The 17,158-nt window shown below is 40.2% G+C and overlaps 1 protein-coding gene across 1 annotated transcript in view; it reads right to left on the bottom strand.

Moving 5' to 3' along the window:
• The window catches only part of MTMR7 (myotubularin related protein 7), a gene marked incomplete at both ends in the record, with an annotated part of 39,821 nt that extends 39,378 nt beyond the window's left edge, over positions 1-443 (bottom strand). Inside the window, one exon of the mRNA XM_079534910.1 lies at positions 420-443. Within this exon, the coding sequence (XP_079391036.1) occupies positions 420-443 (24 nt within the window). The remainder of the gene's footprint in view (positions 1-419) is intronic.
• Between the last annotated feature and the right edge of the window lie 16,715 nt (positions 444-17,158).

Below are 17,158 nucleotides of genomic sequence, written 5' to 3'. Positions count from 1 at the left end.
GCTATGCCCACTTCAAATTAGTATATTGTGGGAGTTCATTTTTAGTCATTATTTTTAGGCATGCGCCAAAATTGCATCTCATTTTATAAAGCAAGATGGAATTTCCATTTTTGTTAACAAACACAGGCTTCTGCAGAAAAATAAATAAATAAATTTAAAAAAAAAAAAAAAAGGACTAACAGAAGGACTATAGCATCAGTCTGCAAAAACTAAACAAATTCATCACCAGATCTGACACTGAGATGAGCTACAGGACAACACACCTTCATTCCGATAACAAGACACGGTCGGGGTCTGCAATTCACTAAGGCGACTCAAACCCCCAGCCCAACCCGCAGCACCCCCCCCCCGGGGCAGCCGGGCGGGCTGCAGCACAGAACGGCCCTACAGCCGCAGGGGCTGCTCCCGCCCGGACCCACCTTGGGCATCCGGATGTGCTCCATGGCGGCGGCGGCGGCGGCGGCGGCGGCCGGCCCGGCTGCTCACGTCAGGCGGGCAGCCATGCGCACCTGGGCTCGTGCCGGCCTTTCATTCATATATATATATATAAAATATATATATTTATAATATATTAATTTGTCCCCTCGCTTTCTGGCGCAGATAGGATTAAAAAAGGGAAAAAAGAAAAAAAGAAAAAAGAGAAAAAGAAAAAAAAAGAAAGGTCTGTTCAGTGCAGAGGATGCGGCTGTTCGGATGCCGGCAGGTCAGCGGCTGGCTCCACCTCCCGCAGCCGCCATGATGCCCTGCCGCGGGGATGCTCGGCGCGGCCCAGCCCGGCTGCATTGTCTCAGGGCACGGCGCGGGGGGCTCTAGGCAGCTCGGTGTCTGGAATTGCCCCGCTCGATGCTTCCTGTGAGAAGGACCAGAAACAGCGAGGGGAGCTCTGCCTGAGGTGGCCTCCCTCCATCTTTTCTCATTCCCTGGTTCAGTGTGCGCAGTGTCTCCAAGGCAAAAAGTGCACTGCGTGAAACTGAGGCGCAGAACTGCATTAATCTCAAGCTCTACATGTCTGTTTTTCAATAATTCACAATGTGCACAAGCGGAGATTTTTTGTGACACATAATTTTCGGTCTTACGCAATAAATTTCTTCTGCCATTACTTGCCTTGCCTGGACCATCAGATGTGGTACCTCCTGAGGCAAAAATAGATGTTTTAGGGCTGCTTTCCTCAGGTTACCTGGGCAGACATAGAGAACATCTCTAACCAGCTTCTCACAAATAGGCAGTTTCATTTTCGCTAGCCACCTCAAAGGGTCAGGAATAAGTATGAAGATGTACTGAAGCACACAAAGCCTGCAGCAAGAGAGCTGTGCTGCAGAGCAGCAGAAGCTCCCCACACATTCTTATCTTGCCTGCAGAGAACAGAGCAAGCTTAAGCTTTTTTTGTGAAAGCTAAAACATGAGTTGTAAATGACTTGAGGCCACCAAGACTTTTTACTGTAAGGGAAAGGGAACAATGGTTACAATGTTACTCGCACAGTTCCTGCCAATGTTTCTCTAGTCCCATCACCTTTTTGCTAGATTGTCCAACATCATGAGTTTTCTGTGCCAACCCTTTGGTTAGAGGAGACAGAAGCTGTGCTGCCAGGAGTGGAACATAAGTGGTGCCTGAATTTGACCTTTCTGTTTCTTTCTGTCTCTCTTTTCACCACTTCTGCCTTTTTTTTTCTCCCATAATTCAGCTGTTGGTATTGTGCAGAAGTGGATAATTTGCCCATAATCTGAGACACCATCAACTGGACAAAATCTGTTCTCTACTGAGAGTTTTTATCTTTCCATTTCACTTTGGTCACCCTGATCTGATACAAGAGTTGAAGATATTTTCTATTTGAAATTTCACTGGATGGCATCCAGTGCAGGAATTACATAAAGAGTCGTTCATTCACAAGACTCAATTGGTGTTATATTTTGCTCTCTTATTTTAGGCCTGAGCTGTAAAAATCAATTAATAATTAACCAACCATGGAATATATTTCCTTTGTAGCTGTAAATAAATATGATTCATGGCATATATTACCATAGTTTGGCATTTGCTACTGCCAGTAAGTGAAAATGGAAGAAAGCATGCTCATCCTTTCAGTCCCTGGAGATATTTGCTTTTCCTTGTGGTTTGTTACTGCCAAGTTTAAGTCTTGCTGTTGATGGTGCTTTATCTCTGCTTCAATATCTGCAACACTAAGGCATTCATTGCTCACAGAACACTGAAAGTGAAATCCTGTTAAAACTGAAATCCTGTTAATAGCAATCAGTTGCTCTACATCCTACAAGAGTTTTTTAACTGTCTTGAACAGACAAAATTATTCTTGAGCAAGGATGGCTATAAACAGAATGGCTATAACAGGATGGCTATAAACAGAACTGGGGTTTAGACAAAAATGCCTACTGCATTTGTCACAGAAAGATGCAGTAATCACAAGCTTTTAACAGTTCTCTTACATGAATAATTCTCTTTCCATCATGGATGCTGTTATCTTAACAATCCTGAAAGTGAAATACTTTCTCTACGGAAGTACAGTGAGGCCAACAACAAAACACAGTACTTCATAGTCTACCATTCTGACTCAACTAAGATGTAGAGATAGGAAAATTGAATTGTCATTACTAAACAGTTTTTGATCTATCTGCTGCAACTACCAATAAAGTTCTCGATCAGTGCTTGCTGAAAGACGACCAGACACTGAGAGCTAGAATGACACTACTGTATTTGTTTTTCATATCCATAAGCAGGAGAGATGGGTTTCAGCCCAAGCTAGTAAAACACGAAAGACACATTTAACTTACAATGTACTAAAATCTCTACTATAATCAATGCAGTCACCTGAATGCTCAAACATTTTCTGTTAGTTAAGATGTGGATTTGAATCATCGTATTGGATCTGGAAGGCTTTGTAAGTTTATTCGTGTTTTGCAACTATCTTTACTAGATTGCTGTTGGCTGTCTTTTAATATAATCTGCAAACTCTAAGTATAGAAGTATGTACTTATATTAATGCTTATTGTCAAGGGTCATCTACAGATGGTTTTATGGACATACAGACATACCTTAAAAACCATCACTGATCATCATGAAGAAATAAACATGAAACTGATGGTAAGGCAGCTTTATTTTTGGGCAGCTATAGTCAACGTGACAGAATTGTCTGCCTTACAGCCTTGTATTTGGGATGAAGACATGGAGGCTGGTATCATGCCATGTTATTGTGAGCTAAAGGAAGACAATGCTAGTTTGAGTGCAGCTTTTGGATTGTGGATAAGGAATGGAGCAAAAAGAATCCACACAGTTTCTGAAGGCATGCCACTGAAGAACTTCGGCACTTAGAGCAAGAAGTTGTTTGCAGGCATCAAAGCTCTTTCCTCCAGTGAAGCACACAGTTTGCCAGGCTGGAGGTGGCAATAGGGTTTTTTTCACTCACTAGACAGCAGTCATACACTGTGGCATCAAAACTCGTGTTTCCCTTTTGCCTTTTGCCTAATGACAGCAGCCAAAGGTGAAACACATGCATGTGATTTGTAGGTGTCTACAGTATTTACACCTTGGATAATCAGTACCACGGATTCAGAAACAGTGTGTCTCTTTCTGTGTTTCATAACTTCTGAACTTTTAGAGGGAACATCCCAAGTTTCTCCTGGCCAGTGCACTTAGACACACAAACTTCTCACTCAGTTAATCTAGCAGGAGCTGCATGTGACAAGGTAAAAACAAGTAGCTTTGACTTTATTCTTTAACTCAGCTAACTGTTACTTGGCTTGACCTTTTAGCATTTCCTTCAAGAATTACTCAAAGCAGTCTTTGATTTTGCCCTGTTATAAAACGTTGTTGCATGGTTATAAAAACAAAATTCACACAGGAAAAAATACCAGCAGTCCCCTGAAGACCCATTCAATCCTGCTATACAGATAGCCCAACTGATATGCTTCTGGCCTGAGTCGCATAACAGAGAAATAAAGCAAATAAAACTCTGAAAGAGCTCAAATAGAACTCCAGTTGCTAACATGAGGATTTCATCAGTTGAGGAAACAGTTATGGTTTTGACAAAGGACTAACATTATTTTAAATGAGAGCATTTCAACAAGATCAGAACAGTTAATCCTACTACTGTAAAATGCTATGTTTTTCATAACAAAACATGTCAGCTGACAGCACAGTGTTGGAGGTCAGCTGTGATATACTTGAGCTGGTGTAATTCAGACCAGAGAGGGTAAAGCAGCTAAAGAAGGAGGCCAGTTAGTACAATGAGTATTATAGGGTGAAAATGAAGAAAAGCACTTCTCAAGAGAGCCAGTAGGGAAAAAAAAAAAAACTTCCACAAGACAATTAAGAATTCCTAAACTCCTGAAGAAGTGTAATACTGCTTAGAGATTTACCCCATTCTGCAAATCTGCATTCATCAATACTTCTACTTACACTGTTTTGTCAGTCAGCACAGTGAAAAGCAATTGCTTCGTCTTGCCTTTTACTGATCCTACACAGGACATTGCTGTAAGGAATAGCTATACTGAGAACCTTTAAGAGAGTACCCCTCTTCCCATATATTAGCTGTGACTAGGTACATCTGAGCAAGTCTACTCTCAAGTTAGATCCTCAGCTATGTAGAAGAACTTGGTGGAAAACCTGGATTCATTTATTTATTTATAATTTTATTTTAATTAAAATCTAATATAATCTGCTAGATGTGTTTCCTCCACTCAGAAATTGAGATTTCATATTTTGCTTCACTGCAGTCAGGTATCAGCCACAAATAACTGAGTGATTGAGTTTTCTTTGAGCAGAGGTATTGGGAACTATTCCAATCACCAAAAGATTTTCCAAAGTCACCAAAAGATTTTCCAAATTGTGGTGCCTGTAATACTCTGACTACCTTTACAGTATCTCATGCAGAATCCTAGACAGGAACCATTCACTAAACCGATTAAAAGAAACAAGCAACCTAGATTCTCAGCTCCTTTCTATTGAAGCATTCAATGACAAGCTCAGCAAAAAGTTAGAAGAAGAAGGTAAGACAGTAGAGCTCAAAGCAGGTCATAACTGTGTGTTCACCAAAGCAGTACTGTTAAATGAAAAATAAACTTGTGTTGTTATAACAGTTTTCAAAATTTTATTGACTTGTGGGACTGTATTAATGGTCTGCCTAGAACATTTTTCCCAACATGAAGAAAAAGAAATGGATATAATATATTTGGGTCTAGAGAAAATAACAAAGAAAAATAAAAATTGGATAACAAAGGAAAAGAATGCCATCGTCTTATAATTACCTAAAGCTACATGTGGAACTAGGATCTGGACTTAATGATCCTAGCGAGTCCCTTCTACCTTGGGATATTCTGTGATTCTTTGAACATCTAAGCAGAACTGAAAGTGAAGTGATTCCTACCATCTTACTGACAGTCATCAGAGGAAGTGATCAGAATTTGTTTTAGCTGAATTCTGCTGCTTGAAATCCTTCAGAAATGAGGTAGTGATCTCCTTGCTCCTATATATACTGTATTGCTAATGAAAGAAGCTGACACTGAGAAGTGGTCAATGAAGTCTTTCTTATTTACATTCCTTGAAAAGGAGGTTTCAGATCACACAATCCTTTTTCAGCTACTGAAAAGCAGTTCACATTTTGAGAAAAAGCAGATTAAGCAAGGGTCATAGAAACCCCAGTGTTCAGACTGAGGGAGGGTGTTAAGATTGAATTCCAGTGTGCTCTCCCAGAACTTGTCCAGTTTATTATTCGAATTCACTTTGCTTTGTTTTCACCAGGTAAGTGTTTTTCAGGGTCTATTGCTACTTACTGAGTTTTGAGGAAAAAAAAATGTCGGAGAGGATTCTGAAGAAAACTGTGCTGAACTGCTTCTGACATTCCCTGTCTGAAAGCTCTGTAGTTTGAGCTCCTGTCTAACTCCTGTCAGTTTTCAGCCCTGTGTAGTATTAGATTTATGTTCTTGATCGCTGTCAATTATTTTCATGGATTATGTATGCATGAGAAGACAGTGCTTGTTGTAATTTGTTCCAGGAGCGGAATGTCCAGAGTTTTGTTCCAAGGTACTCTTCACAGTCAGGATGTATGAGCTATCATGAAAGGTCTACACTTGTAACAAAAGGATGTAATGTTCAGAAAAAATGTGTGAGGTGAGATGAATCATTAACTACAGATAGCTACAGATATGATTATACATAACTGCTCGCTCTGAGGCTTGTGGTTTACTTAGTGATTACAGTCAATGCATACAGCATATGACTTTGCTATGTTTTTCCTGCATGCCACCTCATCAGCCACTTAGCTGAGTGAGATTTACTTCCCAGCTTGCATCTGCAATGCTTACCTATGTTTACACAAGTCTCAGAAAAAGCCCAAACATTTGCCTCTTGCTGTCTCAATAGTTTTTCCTTATTCTTGGTGCCCACACAGGGCAGGTATCTTAGTGGCCAGGCTCACCAGCTACGTGCTTCTTGCATGCTGTACATCACCAAGTTATGTAAGAGTAATGCTCCAGATTCTCATACTTTCTATTCCCTCCTTCTACTTCAGATATGCTGCTGCTTGCTGCTGCTGTTTTGCAAGTGAGGCAACGACACCTGTCACAACACTGTTGTTCCATGCTAGAGGGGACCCCAACATATGTATCAAGGTGGTTAGTGATAGGACAAGAGGGAAAGGTTTTAAAGTAAGACAGGGGAGGTTTAGGCTAGATATTAAGAGGAAGTTTGTCCCACTCAGAGGGTGGTGACGCACTGGAACAGGTTGCCCAAGGAAGTTGTGGATGCCCCATCCCTGGAGGCATTCAAAGTCAGGCTGCATGTGACTCTGGGCAGCCCAGTCTAGTGGCTGGTGACCCTTCACATAGCAAGGGGGTTGAAACTCGATGATCCCTGTGGTCCTTTTCAACCCATGCCATTCTATGATTCTATGATTTATCCAGATCTGATCATCATGCAGTGACTGCTGCTGATGCAGCTGGAAGCATCTGCTTGAGAAATCTCTCCTTAAAGATCAAAAGGTGAGTCCTGGCCTGGGTTTCATCTTGAAAATATCCTTCCTTCATGAAACCAGTGGTGAAACTGCATCATTTTAACCCATTCCAACTGGTAGTCTCTCAGATAAGGAGGCTTATGCCTGCAAGAGCATTTATCGCTAGTCAGTGACTGCCCTTCAGAACAAATATAATCCCTTCCAAGCATTTAGTTCTTTGAAAGGGTGTGAATGTCTATCTGTAAAACTGGCCATACAATTTCCCCACTAGCATGGCGGTCTTCCATGTGACTATCATGGAGGAGCTGGCTGCCTGTGGTTTGGATGGGCATACACTCTTCTGGGTAAATCACTGTCTGGACGACGAGGTCCAAAGAGTTGTGGTCAATAAAGTTAAATCCAGTTGATGGCCAGTCACAAGTGGTGTCCCCCAGGGCTTGGTACTCCTATCAACATCTTTGTGGATGATCTTGAGGGGATTGAGTGCATCCTCAGTAAGTCTGCAGACGACACCAAATTGAGAGGGGGTGTTGATTTGGAGGGTAAAAAGACACTACAGAGGGATCTGGATAGACTGGATCGATGGGCCAAGGTAAACTGTATGAGTTTCAATGTGGTCAAGTGTCAGGTTCTGCATTTTGGTCACAACAACTCCAGGCAAACCTAAGGCGTGGGGAAGAGTGGCTGGAAAGCTGCCTAATGGAAAGTGACCTTGGTGTACTGATGGACAGTCAGCTGAGTATGGGCCAGCAGTGTGTGCAGGTGGCCAAGAAGGCCAATGGCATCCTGACTTGGATCAGGAATGATGTGGTGAGCAGGACTAGGGAAGTCATCCTGCCCCTGTACTCAGCATTGGTGAGGGCTCACCTTGAGTACCGTGTTCATTTTTGGGCACCTCAGTACAGAAAGGACACTGAGATGCTGGAGCAGGTCCAAAGAAGGGCAGCAAGGCTTGTGAAGGGCTTGGAGAATGTGCCCTATGAGGAGAGACTGAAGGAAGTGGGGCTGTTAGTTTGGGGAAAAGGAGGCTGAGGGGAGACCTTATTGCTCTCTTCAAATACAACATAAATACACTGGCAGTGTATCCTCCCCCTAAGGAACTCCCACTGTATTGAAGAGGCTCAGGATTCCACCTGAGAAGCTGATCTTACAACACTGAATGAAATCTAGACTTCTACTTAGGTTTTCCAAGATAATTCAATGCTAGATATCTGTTAGATATTTGTTTATATATATATATTTTTTCTCTGTGAGAATTTATAGCTGTCATGTCATCTAAAGGATGGAGAACAGTACAGTCAGAGATGGTTAGCATAAAAAAAAAAACAAACACTGAAATACATTTTCATTCCTTTTCATAAAATCTAGTACTCTGCATGCTATGAGAGCTCTCTTGAAATTTGCTTTTAATGAGGCAGTTTGAGGCACAGGAGTTTTTGTGTGTTTGTTCTTACTGGCAGTTGCATCCAAAGGAGCTATTTTAACTATCTGTGAATTTTCTGATCTGTATGACTTTAAGCATTGTAAACTTTTAAAGGGTTGGGAGAGGGAAGGAAACAAAGGAAGAGCTATATTTCTGATATTTTCTGCCACTCTTTCTTCTCATGAGTTCTGTCACAGAAATAAACAGGGGCAAGACTGAGACCTCTTCTTCAGAATGGTTTGCTAAATGTAGCCTTATTTGGAAAAGATGCAAATGAAAAAGATTAGGATGAAAGCTGCTATGCAGCAGGAGTCCTAACAAGTGTATCAGAGTATTGCTGGGAAGGAGTGTACCAAAGCAACTTCCAAGCTGTATTAAGAAAAAAAAAAAAAAAAAAAAAAAAAAAGACACAAGTAGTGCTAAGTCTAAAAAATGTTTCTGTTATTGCTGCTGAATGATACATTATATAGGACAGCTGCAAGTCTTCATTTCTCTGAACAACCCCACACCCTTCTTCACCCTAAGCTGCTCTTCCACTTCCATGGAGATACTATTTTTTTACTAAGAATCTAACTCTGCAATACACTGCCCTCACCCAGATTCAAGGGACTTTAAGCAGGAGGTTAAAAGTGGTCAGCATTTACAGAGGGTGTTCAGCACTTCACAGGACTGAATCCTGAGTAAAAGACACTCTTTCTTTCCTGTGAATAATTTTGCGCTTAATACATGTATTTCATGACAGAAAACTTCTGAATTGGTAGCACCGCTTTTATAATACATACAGCTTTTGATAACTGTACCTTATTACTTACTACTAGCAGTTTTTACCTAACATCTGTCGCAGCAAGTGATTGGTGGCTGATTCTTCAGCCTTTGTACATCCTGAATCAGACCACCAGGTACTTAGAACAGGCTCCAGGGGCCCCTCCAGTGCACCTAGCTTATGCTCCCATTCTGATTCAGCTCTGCAGGAGCCAAGAGAGGAAGATTAGCTTTGTCAGAAGCCTGTAATATGAATGCCCCATCTACTGTCTACTGCAACTTAAATCCATCCACCTCTTGAAACTGCTAGGTCACACTCCTCTGAAAGCATTCTGATAATGACCTAGGAAAGGCTTGGTGTCAAATTCAGTGAGAAGCAGGCTGCAGTGACAATGACAGTCTGAGATGCTTTTGGATGACCTTCACCAATTGGAACGTAGCTGGCTCCCACATTGCACTGCCAGATCCACTCCCACCCCATATGTGAGCTAGGGTCCCTATGGACCTACAACTGACACAGCCTGGAGAGGCTAACTATTAATGTTCAGCAACACTTTTGGCTTCTATACTGGGCATGGGAAAGTCCACATTGGATAGGCTGATGAGTTGGAAGCGTGCCTAGCAATACAGAAAGCCTTAAATTTTTTGTTAGCTTTTAAATTCTATTCTATTTTTTAGCATTCTTGACTTTTTGGCAAATTTCTGTGTACTATGATGGTAGATTTTTCCCACAAAATGGAAGAGAAATAAAAAGTGCAGTAGGCAGGAACTATGCTTGCTCTGATTTTCAAAAACAGTCTGCTCTTTTTGTTTACATGTCAAGGCAGTGACTGGGGTTCAGTACCAATCTTCTTCTTGTTCTTCTTTTTTTAAAGGTACTAACCTGCTTGCATTTCAAATAATCTTGCTTCCTGTGGTAATGAGGTTGTGTGGAAGAGTGTGTGTGTGTGTGTGTGTGTGTGTATTACGAAGAGGTGGAGTTCTGACAGAATTTAGTTCCCAGAAGTTTTGGCTGCTGAGCAGAGGAAGTGAGAGATTCACCTGAACAAGCAGCAACATAAGCACAGGTTCTAGTAGCGATCAGGGAATCTACATGTGGGAGATGCTGTCTTTCAAAGCAGTAAAAGCTGCACTGTATTCAGCAGAAACTTCTTACAGAAATACTAAGAGTTACTCAACTACTGTGAGCTTAAACACTTACTCTCTGCATATTTGCACCCAGACAGCTGGCTGCTGGCCGAGTAATACCAAAGAAGAAAACTCTGGCCTAGTGATGCAAATGAAGAGCTGGCATTTGGCAGGGAAAATCTGCTAAATTCTCAGTTTTGTATTTTTTCTTTCCTAGTTTTTTTTCTGTTTTTTTTTTTTTTCTTTTCCCCCCATCCCCCCATTGTAATGCCTCCTTTCCACTGACAGAGAATAGTCAAATCCAAATATACTTTTTTGTATTTGAAGTTGCAAGTATCATAGAATGGCTTAGGTTGGAGGGGACCTTAAATATCATCTAGTTCCAATCCTCCTTCCACAGACAGGGTTGCCAACCACTAGATCAAGTAGTTTAGTATGGACTGGTTGTTGACTACCAGTTGAACCTGGGATTGTTCAAAATCTAGGTTCTGGTTGTTTGAGAAGAAGCTACTTAAAGGATGACCACAAAAATATGTCCTCTGCCAGTGTACCTCATAAATGCAGAAGATTCACACTGATAAGCCCAAGGTTGGTTATAAAATAGAATTTTCTGTTTGCAGCAGAACTAGTCTTTGTGCTTTGACGCACAAAGAGGAAGTCCTTGTTTATAGGGTAGTTTTGCTTTGTTTTTATGGCTATCAATGCTACTCTGCTGCAAAATATCCCATTTAGTAAAATTTCTATAAAGGTTAATAACCTTTTTAAGCATCTTGGCTTGTTTCTTAGAGTGTAACACACAGGAGCCCTGAGGGCATTTGGCTGGTTGCTAACCATGTTTCTGCATTTAAGTCCCATTTGCATTCAGAGATTCTGCTGGCTAACTCAGACTCTCACACATTTCTGAGTGTAGGCTCTTCTTCTTATAATTCATTTATGAGAGTACCAGTCCCTGCAGGTGACTTCTCAGATTCCCTGGGACCTGAGGTACACTTTTTCCTAGGGCTTTAACCTTACGGATTCCAAAATTAATCACTCCATTACTTCATAGGTAGCATCAGGACTCTGTAGATACAGCGTGTGTTACTGTAGATTTCCTTCCCCTTCCTATCCGAAGCTGAGCATTTTTTCAACTCTAAAACATTCATTGGAACAATCATATTTGTAGCCAGTATCCAACAGTTACTTGCAAGTAAAGTTCTTAAACAGCTTTTCAAGCTGAGCTGCTAATCAAAATAGTTATAATGTTGCTATTACTAGTTAAGTTCAGTTCTGTGTTGTGTGCCTTACTTGGTTTAGTACTAACACAGTCCTCTTTTTCTGCATTCCTTCTATTGGGAAATAAATCCAATCCATGTGTGCTAATTCTTATGTAAATCAAATATTAAAAAAAAATAAATAAATACAAATTGCTTCTAAATCCTTGCACTCAGGCCTGATGTTTTCCAGGCAACTTTACAAATATAGAGCTTTCCAAAACTACCTTAGTAATTAAAAATATATTTAACCTTTTCTAAAGACAAAGAATTGCAGAGGATCTTCTGAACCATCATGTTTAGTCCCCATTATATTCATAAATTCACAAATTCAGCTAGCTCCATTTTAAAAGCAGTTACTTTATTTTCCCCCTCCACACCTCTCTTATGAAGTATTAGATACTAACTCATACACCCCAGCCAAGAAGTATGGATTTGGTTGTACCAGCATGTTCCTTTGCCAGTCCATACATTTCCTTTCTCTCCATCTGAAATATATACTGCAAACGTATCTCCCATCAGCCTTCAATTTGCCAGGATAAGAACTCTCTTCTGGAAGTATTTATGCTACAGATTGCAGTATGGTGTACATACACCACAAGACAGCTTTTGATTTCACATCTTCCTGTGAAAGCCAACTGCTCTGTGCAGTCTTATTCGGTCTTACATGTCTTACATGGAGACTCTTTGCAGTTTCTATGTATTTGGTATGCTTACTGTACCATGTTTCTTGTACTATCTTTTTAACAGGTGTAAATATCAACCAAAGAATAAGAAATTATAATGTAAATTTAGGTACACATCTATAATGCAAATATACATTTTTTAATATATATTTGTAAAGTCCACTAACCAATTCAAATGGCTAAAATATTGATTTGATTATGATGTGAAAGAAGATCTATATTAAATATTGCAAAGTAATTTGCATTCTAGGACAAGCAAACCTAATCTGGAAGATTAGAAAATGTGTGTTGAGAAAGTTGAGAATATCCTTCCTCTGAATTCGACAGAGGCTCCTACAAATGTAAAATACTCTAACAAGTGAACAAGTCAAACGCAAAACCCAGTTGGCAGTTATAGGATATCTGTTCTCTGAGGAAACAACTTCAATCGAGCAAATGTTTTAAAATATGAAAAGAAATTATGTGCAATATCCATAACATGTTACATTCTTCCTTTCCACTTAGAAATCTAGTTTTGTCTCATTAGAAACTATCTGCAAAGATGTTCTTTTCCTCAGCTTCAGGGTATGTATGTGTACATATATGCATAATGTATATGAAGTATACACATACAAACACATGTGAACAAAGACATACACAAAATAGCTCGTTGTACAATTTGTGGCATCTCTGTAGTCAATTACAAACCTCAGTTGTAAACATTTGTTTCCCTGGGGAATATTTCAGTAATTACTGAATGCTGTTGCTGTGCAGAGGTGGAGCAGCGTGCTGACATGGTTTCCCCAGTGGTACAAGGGGGACTGAATGATTCAGACAGCTTTCTTCCCACCACACGAGGCAGAACTGAATTTAAAAATGTGTCAGTATGTTATTTATACTCCTTCTTCTCCAAGGGCAGAAGGGCTGTTTAAGTCTTCCACATCTGGCTGTTCTCTCCCACCCTTTTCCTGTGGGAAGTTCTCTCACATCTTTGGCCACAGAGAAGGGGAAGACTAGCTGTGTGGGGAGACTACACAGCAACCCGAAGGTCAGTGGAATCTTCCTGGGAAAACTGACTAAAAGTATTGCTTTACTCTGAAAAGTGATTTTGTAAAGATTTCAATCAGTGCTATGAGTGACAGAGACATGCTGAATCGCAGGAGCAAATTTAGGAAGGCTAGCGTTCTATTTAGGAATTTAGGAAGACTAGAGTTAAATTTAGGAAGATTAGAGTTCTAGCCGTTAGGATCTCTGGGATACAGCATGAAACTGTGCAGAACTGAGACTAATACATTTGCTGAAAGTTAGTCTAGGAATCTATTAATCAATGAAGACCAATGCCACTGGCACTAAAACAAATTATCTGACTGAAACGCACGGAGAAACTCATGTTTCTCACAATGTGACTATATAACAAGATTGGCACATAGTGCAAAAGAATCTGACCAGACTTTCAAAGATCAAGTTTGCACAGTTTGCATGTCAGGAAAAAAACTAACAACAGTGACATAAAACTCCACATGAATATTTACAAGAACCCAGAATCAAAAACTTGTTTGTTAAAAGATAACCTGAGAATCTTTACAGAAATCTTCATTCTCAAGTGCGAACCTTTTGTACACACATTTTGGAAGGTCAGTGAGATAGCATCTGTATCTGTTATTGTAAATCAAAGGCAAGGTATTTTCTCCCACTCCACACTGAAAATTTGGACTCTTCAAGACAGTTCAGTATCTGAGGTCATAAAAACATACTGTCTGTGGGCTCTGTTGATGCTGGGGAAGAACGGTTTATGGTTCAGAAGCTGAACCATAGCATCATCATTGATACTGGCAATGCACACCATGGCATCATTTTTGCTCCATCATAGTTAAAAAGGAGTTGCATTTTAAGCCTTTTGATTTCACTTCTGCTGGAGCACATTGTTATTCTCTTTTTGCTGGTCTCCATACCTGATAAACCTCCACTGGCTGACACTCCTTTTGTGCAGAGCTTCACTGAATAATGCATATAATACATACATACCTAAGCAAACTAAGAAATATCTAAGTATCTGAGTAATGCAGTGATTTCTGAATTCAACAAGCCCTTCAACACAGAATGCAAAACTTGCACTTATTTCATGTTTTAAAAATTCTTAAAAACAGAATCACAATCCCATCCTAATTTAAGAAATTCCTCCTCTACTTCTTGCAGACAAATTAAAGTGTCACTTTGATGCACAGCTCATGTGGAAAAGTAGAAGAGATGAAAAGAATCCAACCATCACAGTCTCATAGGGCAGACTTCATTCTTTAAATGTGCCAAAACTCATGCTGCCTGGCTCAGCTTCAGCAAATTATCTAATGTATCTTAGTGAGGCAACTCATGTGATCCATTATAGCTAATCAAACCTAAAGTACTTAGGCAAATTCCAGCACCAGAAGAGAATAAGTTGAGCCTGTGAACAGTAATTGTGTACAGCAGACTAAAGCAGTGGTTAATATGTAAGCAAATTGCCGATAACTATAACTAAAAGTATATATTTTTTTGCTGATGAGGCTGGGCAAGTTTCTTGGCATGTGCACCTTCTACTTTTAGAAGTTTAGTTGACATGGCCCCAGTTGCTCAATTTGCCATAGGTTGCTGGAGATACTTGTTGGTTACCTCAACAGTGTTCAGGGAAAAACAGAAGATGATTGCAGCTTTCCTGCCACTCCCCCTACACTCCCCTTGGTACACCCCCTTGAAGTCTCAAATGGCAGGCCTGCTTTATACAGCTGAAAATCAAGTACAGCCAGAAATCTTTCCTACTGTTATGGAAAAGCAATAATTCATCTCTGACTCTGCATAGCCAAGATCTCTAAAGAAAATAAACCCCCTGAACTGATGGGAAGAATAAAAATGGCCACCCGCTGGTCATGTAAATAAACTGCTAAATCTTATACCTTTTTTTTCCTGCAAATGAGTAATCAATTATTTACAGATATACACAACTTTTCTGTGATTTATTTAAATGTTCCTTTGTTGTTGTTCAAGCATAGTGTTTTTTATTTATTAACACAAATTAAAAATACTCCCAGGGTTGTGTTTTTTTCTCCTTTGCAACCATTTTTCCTCCATGTTTGTATTTGAGAAGGTTAAAGGACAATCTGTCCTGCATAATAAAAGTTCTTATTTATCTAGTGACAAATGTATTTCAGTCAGCTAAAATGTGAAGCTTCTGTTCTGCCAAGTAATTCTGTCATGACCTGATGGGTATTAACCTGCTTAAAAGTGAAAATCCCTTCATTTTATCTGAAGGAAGATACTTAACAGAGCATTTAATGTCTCTGGGAACTGTGCTGGCTGGTAACTCCTCTGTCTAGCTCATGGCGATCTTATTCAGAGGCAGTGACCCTGTGAGTTACAATCTTTGAGGATCAGGGAGTCATTGCCTCTGGATGTCACTCAATTTGTGACTCTCTGGACCTGGTCATCCAGCCAGTTTTTACCCAGAAAAGACTACACTTATCTAAGCCATGAACTGCTAGCTTTTCCAGGAAAATGCTGCAGGAGGGAGTAGTAAAAGCTCTTCTAATGTCTCTGTCCACAGCCTTTCTTTCATCCACTAGTGGGTTACCTTGTTCTAGAAGGAGGTCAGGTTTGTTAAGAAGGACCTGCCTTTCAAGAGCCCATGCTGGCTAGGCCTGATCCCCTGGTTGTTCCTCATATGCCATGTGATTGCACTTAGATGATCTGTGTATCATAATATATATATATATATATATATATATACATATATCTATCCTTGGCTCATGTTAATGATGGCAGGCTGATGACATTACACACCGTACCTAAATGTCCAGAAAAATGAAGAGAAATTCCACTGAGAATAAAAGTGAAACTAGTCTACCCATCAGGAACACAACATGATTTTAACAGAATGATCCATAAGTCTCCAAACAGTCACTCTCTGGAGATGTTTCCATTCTTTTTATCTTATCAGATCATCTTTATGACCAGGTGAAATAACAGCCACAATATAAATTCAGTATCAGAGTTACAGATGCTTGTCTTCACTCAGATATACAGGTCTGAAAGAGTTCTCCTGTACAAGGAGAAAGAAAAAACCTAGACAGGTTTAAGACAGAATTTGATCTACTTTTCCAAGGAGCCATATAATAACCTAGTCCCAAGAAGGATAGTGAAGACATTTACATATATTTCCATACTGCAGTCCAAACAGGACCCGACAGTGCAGTGACGGCAGCACCAATCTCATTGACCTGGTGTCTGTTTACCTGCAGTCATGGAGGTATGGAGCTCATTGCTGACTCCAAACATGCCTGGGAAGCTTTGGTAAATGAATAAAAATTCCCAGGTATGTTTGTAGTTAGCACTGATCTCCATGACGATGCAAGTTTCTGATCTAGCCTGTATAAAGCTAGGCTATGCATATATTTGGGAGCATCAGCTTTGACTACAGGATACACACATTCCCAGTGAGGCTGTGCAAGCAGCAAACCAGAATAACTGCTATTTGCTTTAATTGCAGGATACCTTAGCACATACCAAACACTTGAATTAGAACTGGTACACATACAAATAGCCAGGGATACACTGAAGGCTGACAATCTGAGTTTGAGCCCCTCAAAAGGGGAGCTGTTCCAACAGCAGGCAATTTGCTTCAGTTGCACAGTTGCTGGGAAAGGACTTTCCACTGAAGAAAAAGAAAGCTGTGGCTGAGGACAACCAGACCACCCAGAAACATTCATGCTGAGTTTTGTGACGTTTTGCCTTTTTATAAAAGCAGTTACAGATCTGTCAACATTTCCAAGCCATTGCAGAGAACAAGAGATCAGGCAAATCCACCACATTTTTTAATGGAGAAATACAGTATAAGTAAGGATTGAGAAACTATCTGGCTCCTTCTCCTGTTTTGAACCATAGCATTTTAAAACCCCACTTACACTGGATTTAAATATTTTGAGTCACCCTTTAAAGGCAGTT

Source organism: Tetrao urogallus (assembly GCF_951394365.1).
Source record: "Tetrao urogallus genome assembly, chromosome: 4".
Lineage (NCBI taxonomy): Eukaryota > Metazoa > Chordata > Aves > Galliformes > Phasianidae > Tetrao > Tetrao urogallus.
The sequence above is the reverse complement of the archived record's forward strand: the minus strand, read 5'-3'. Positions and strand labels throughout refer to the sequence as shown.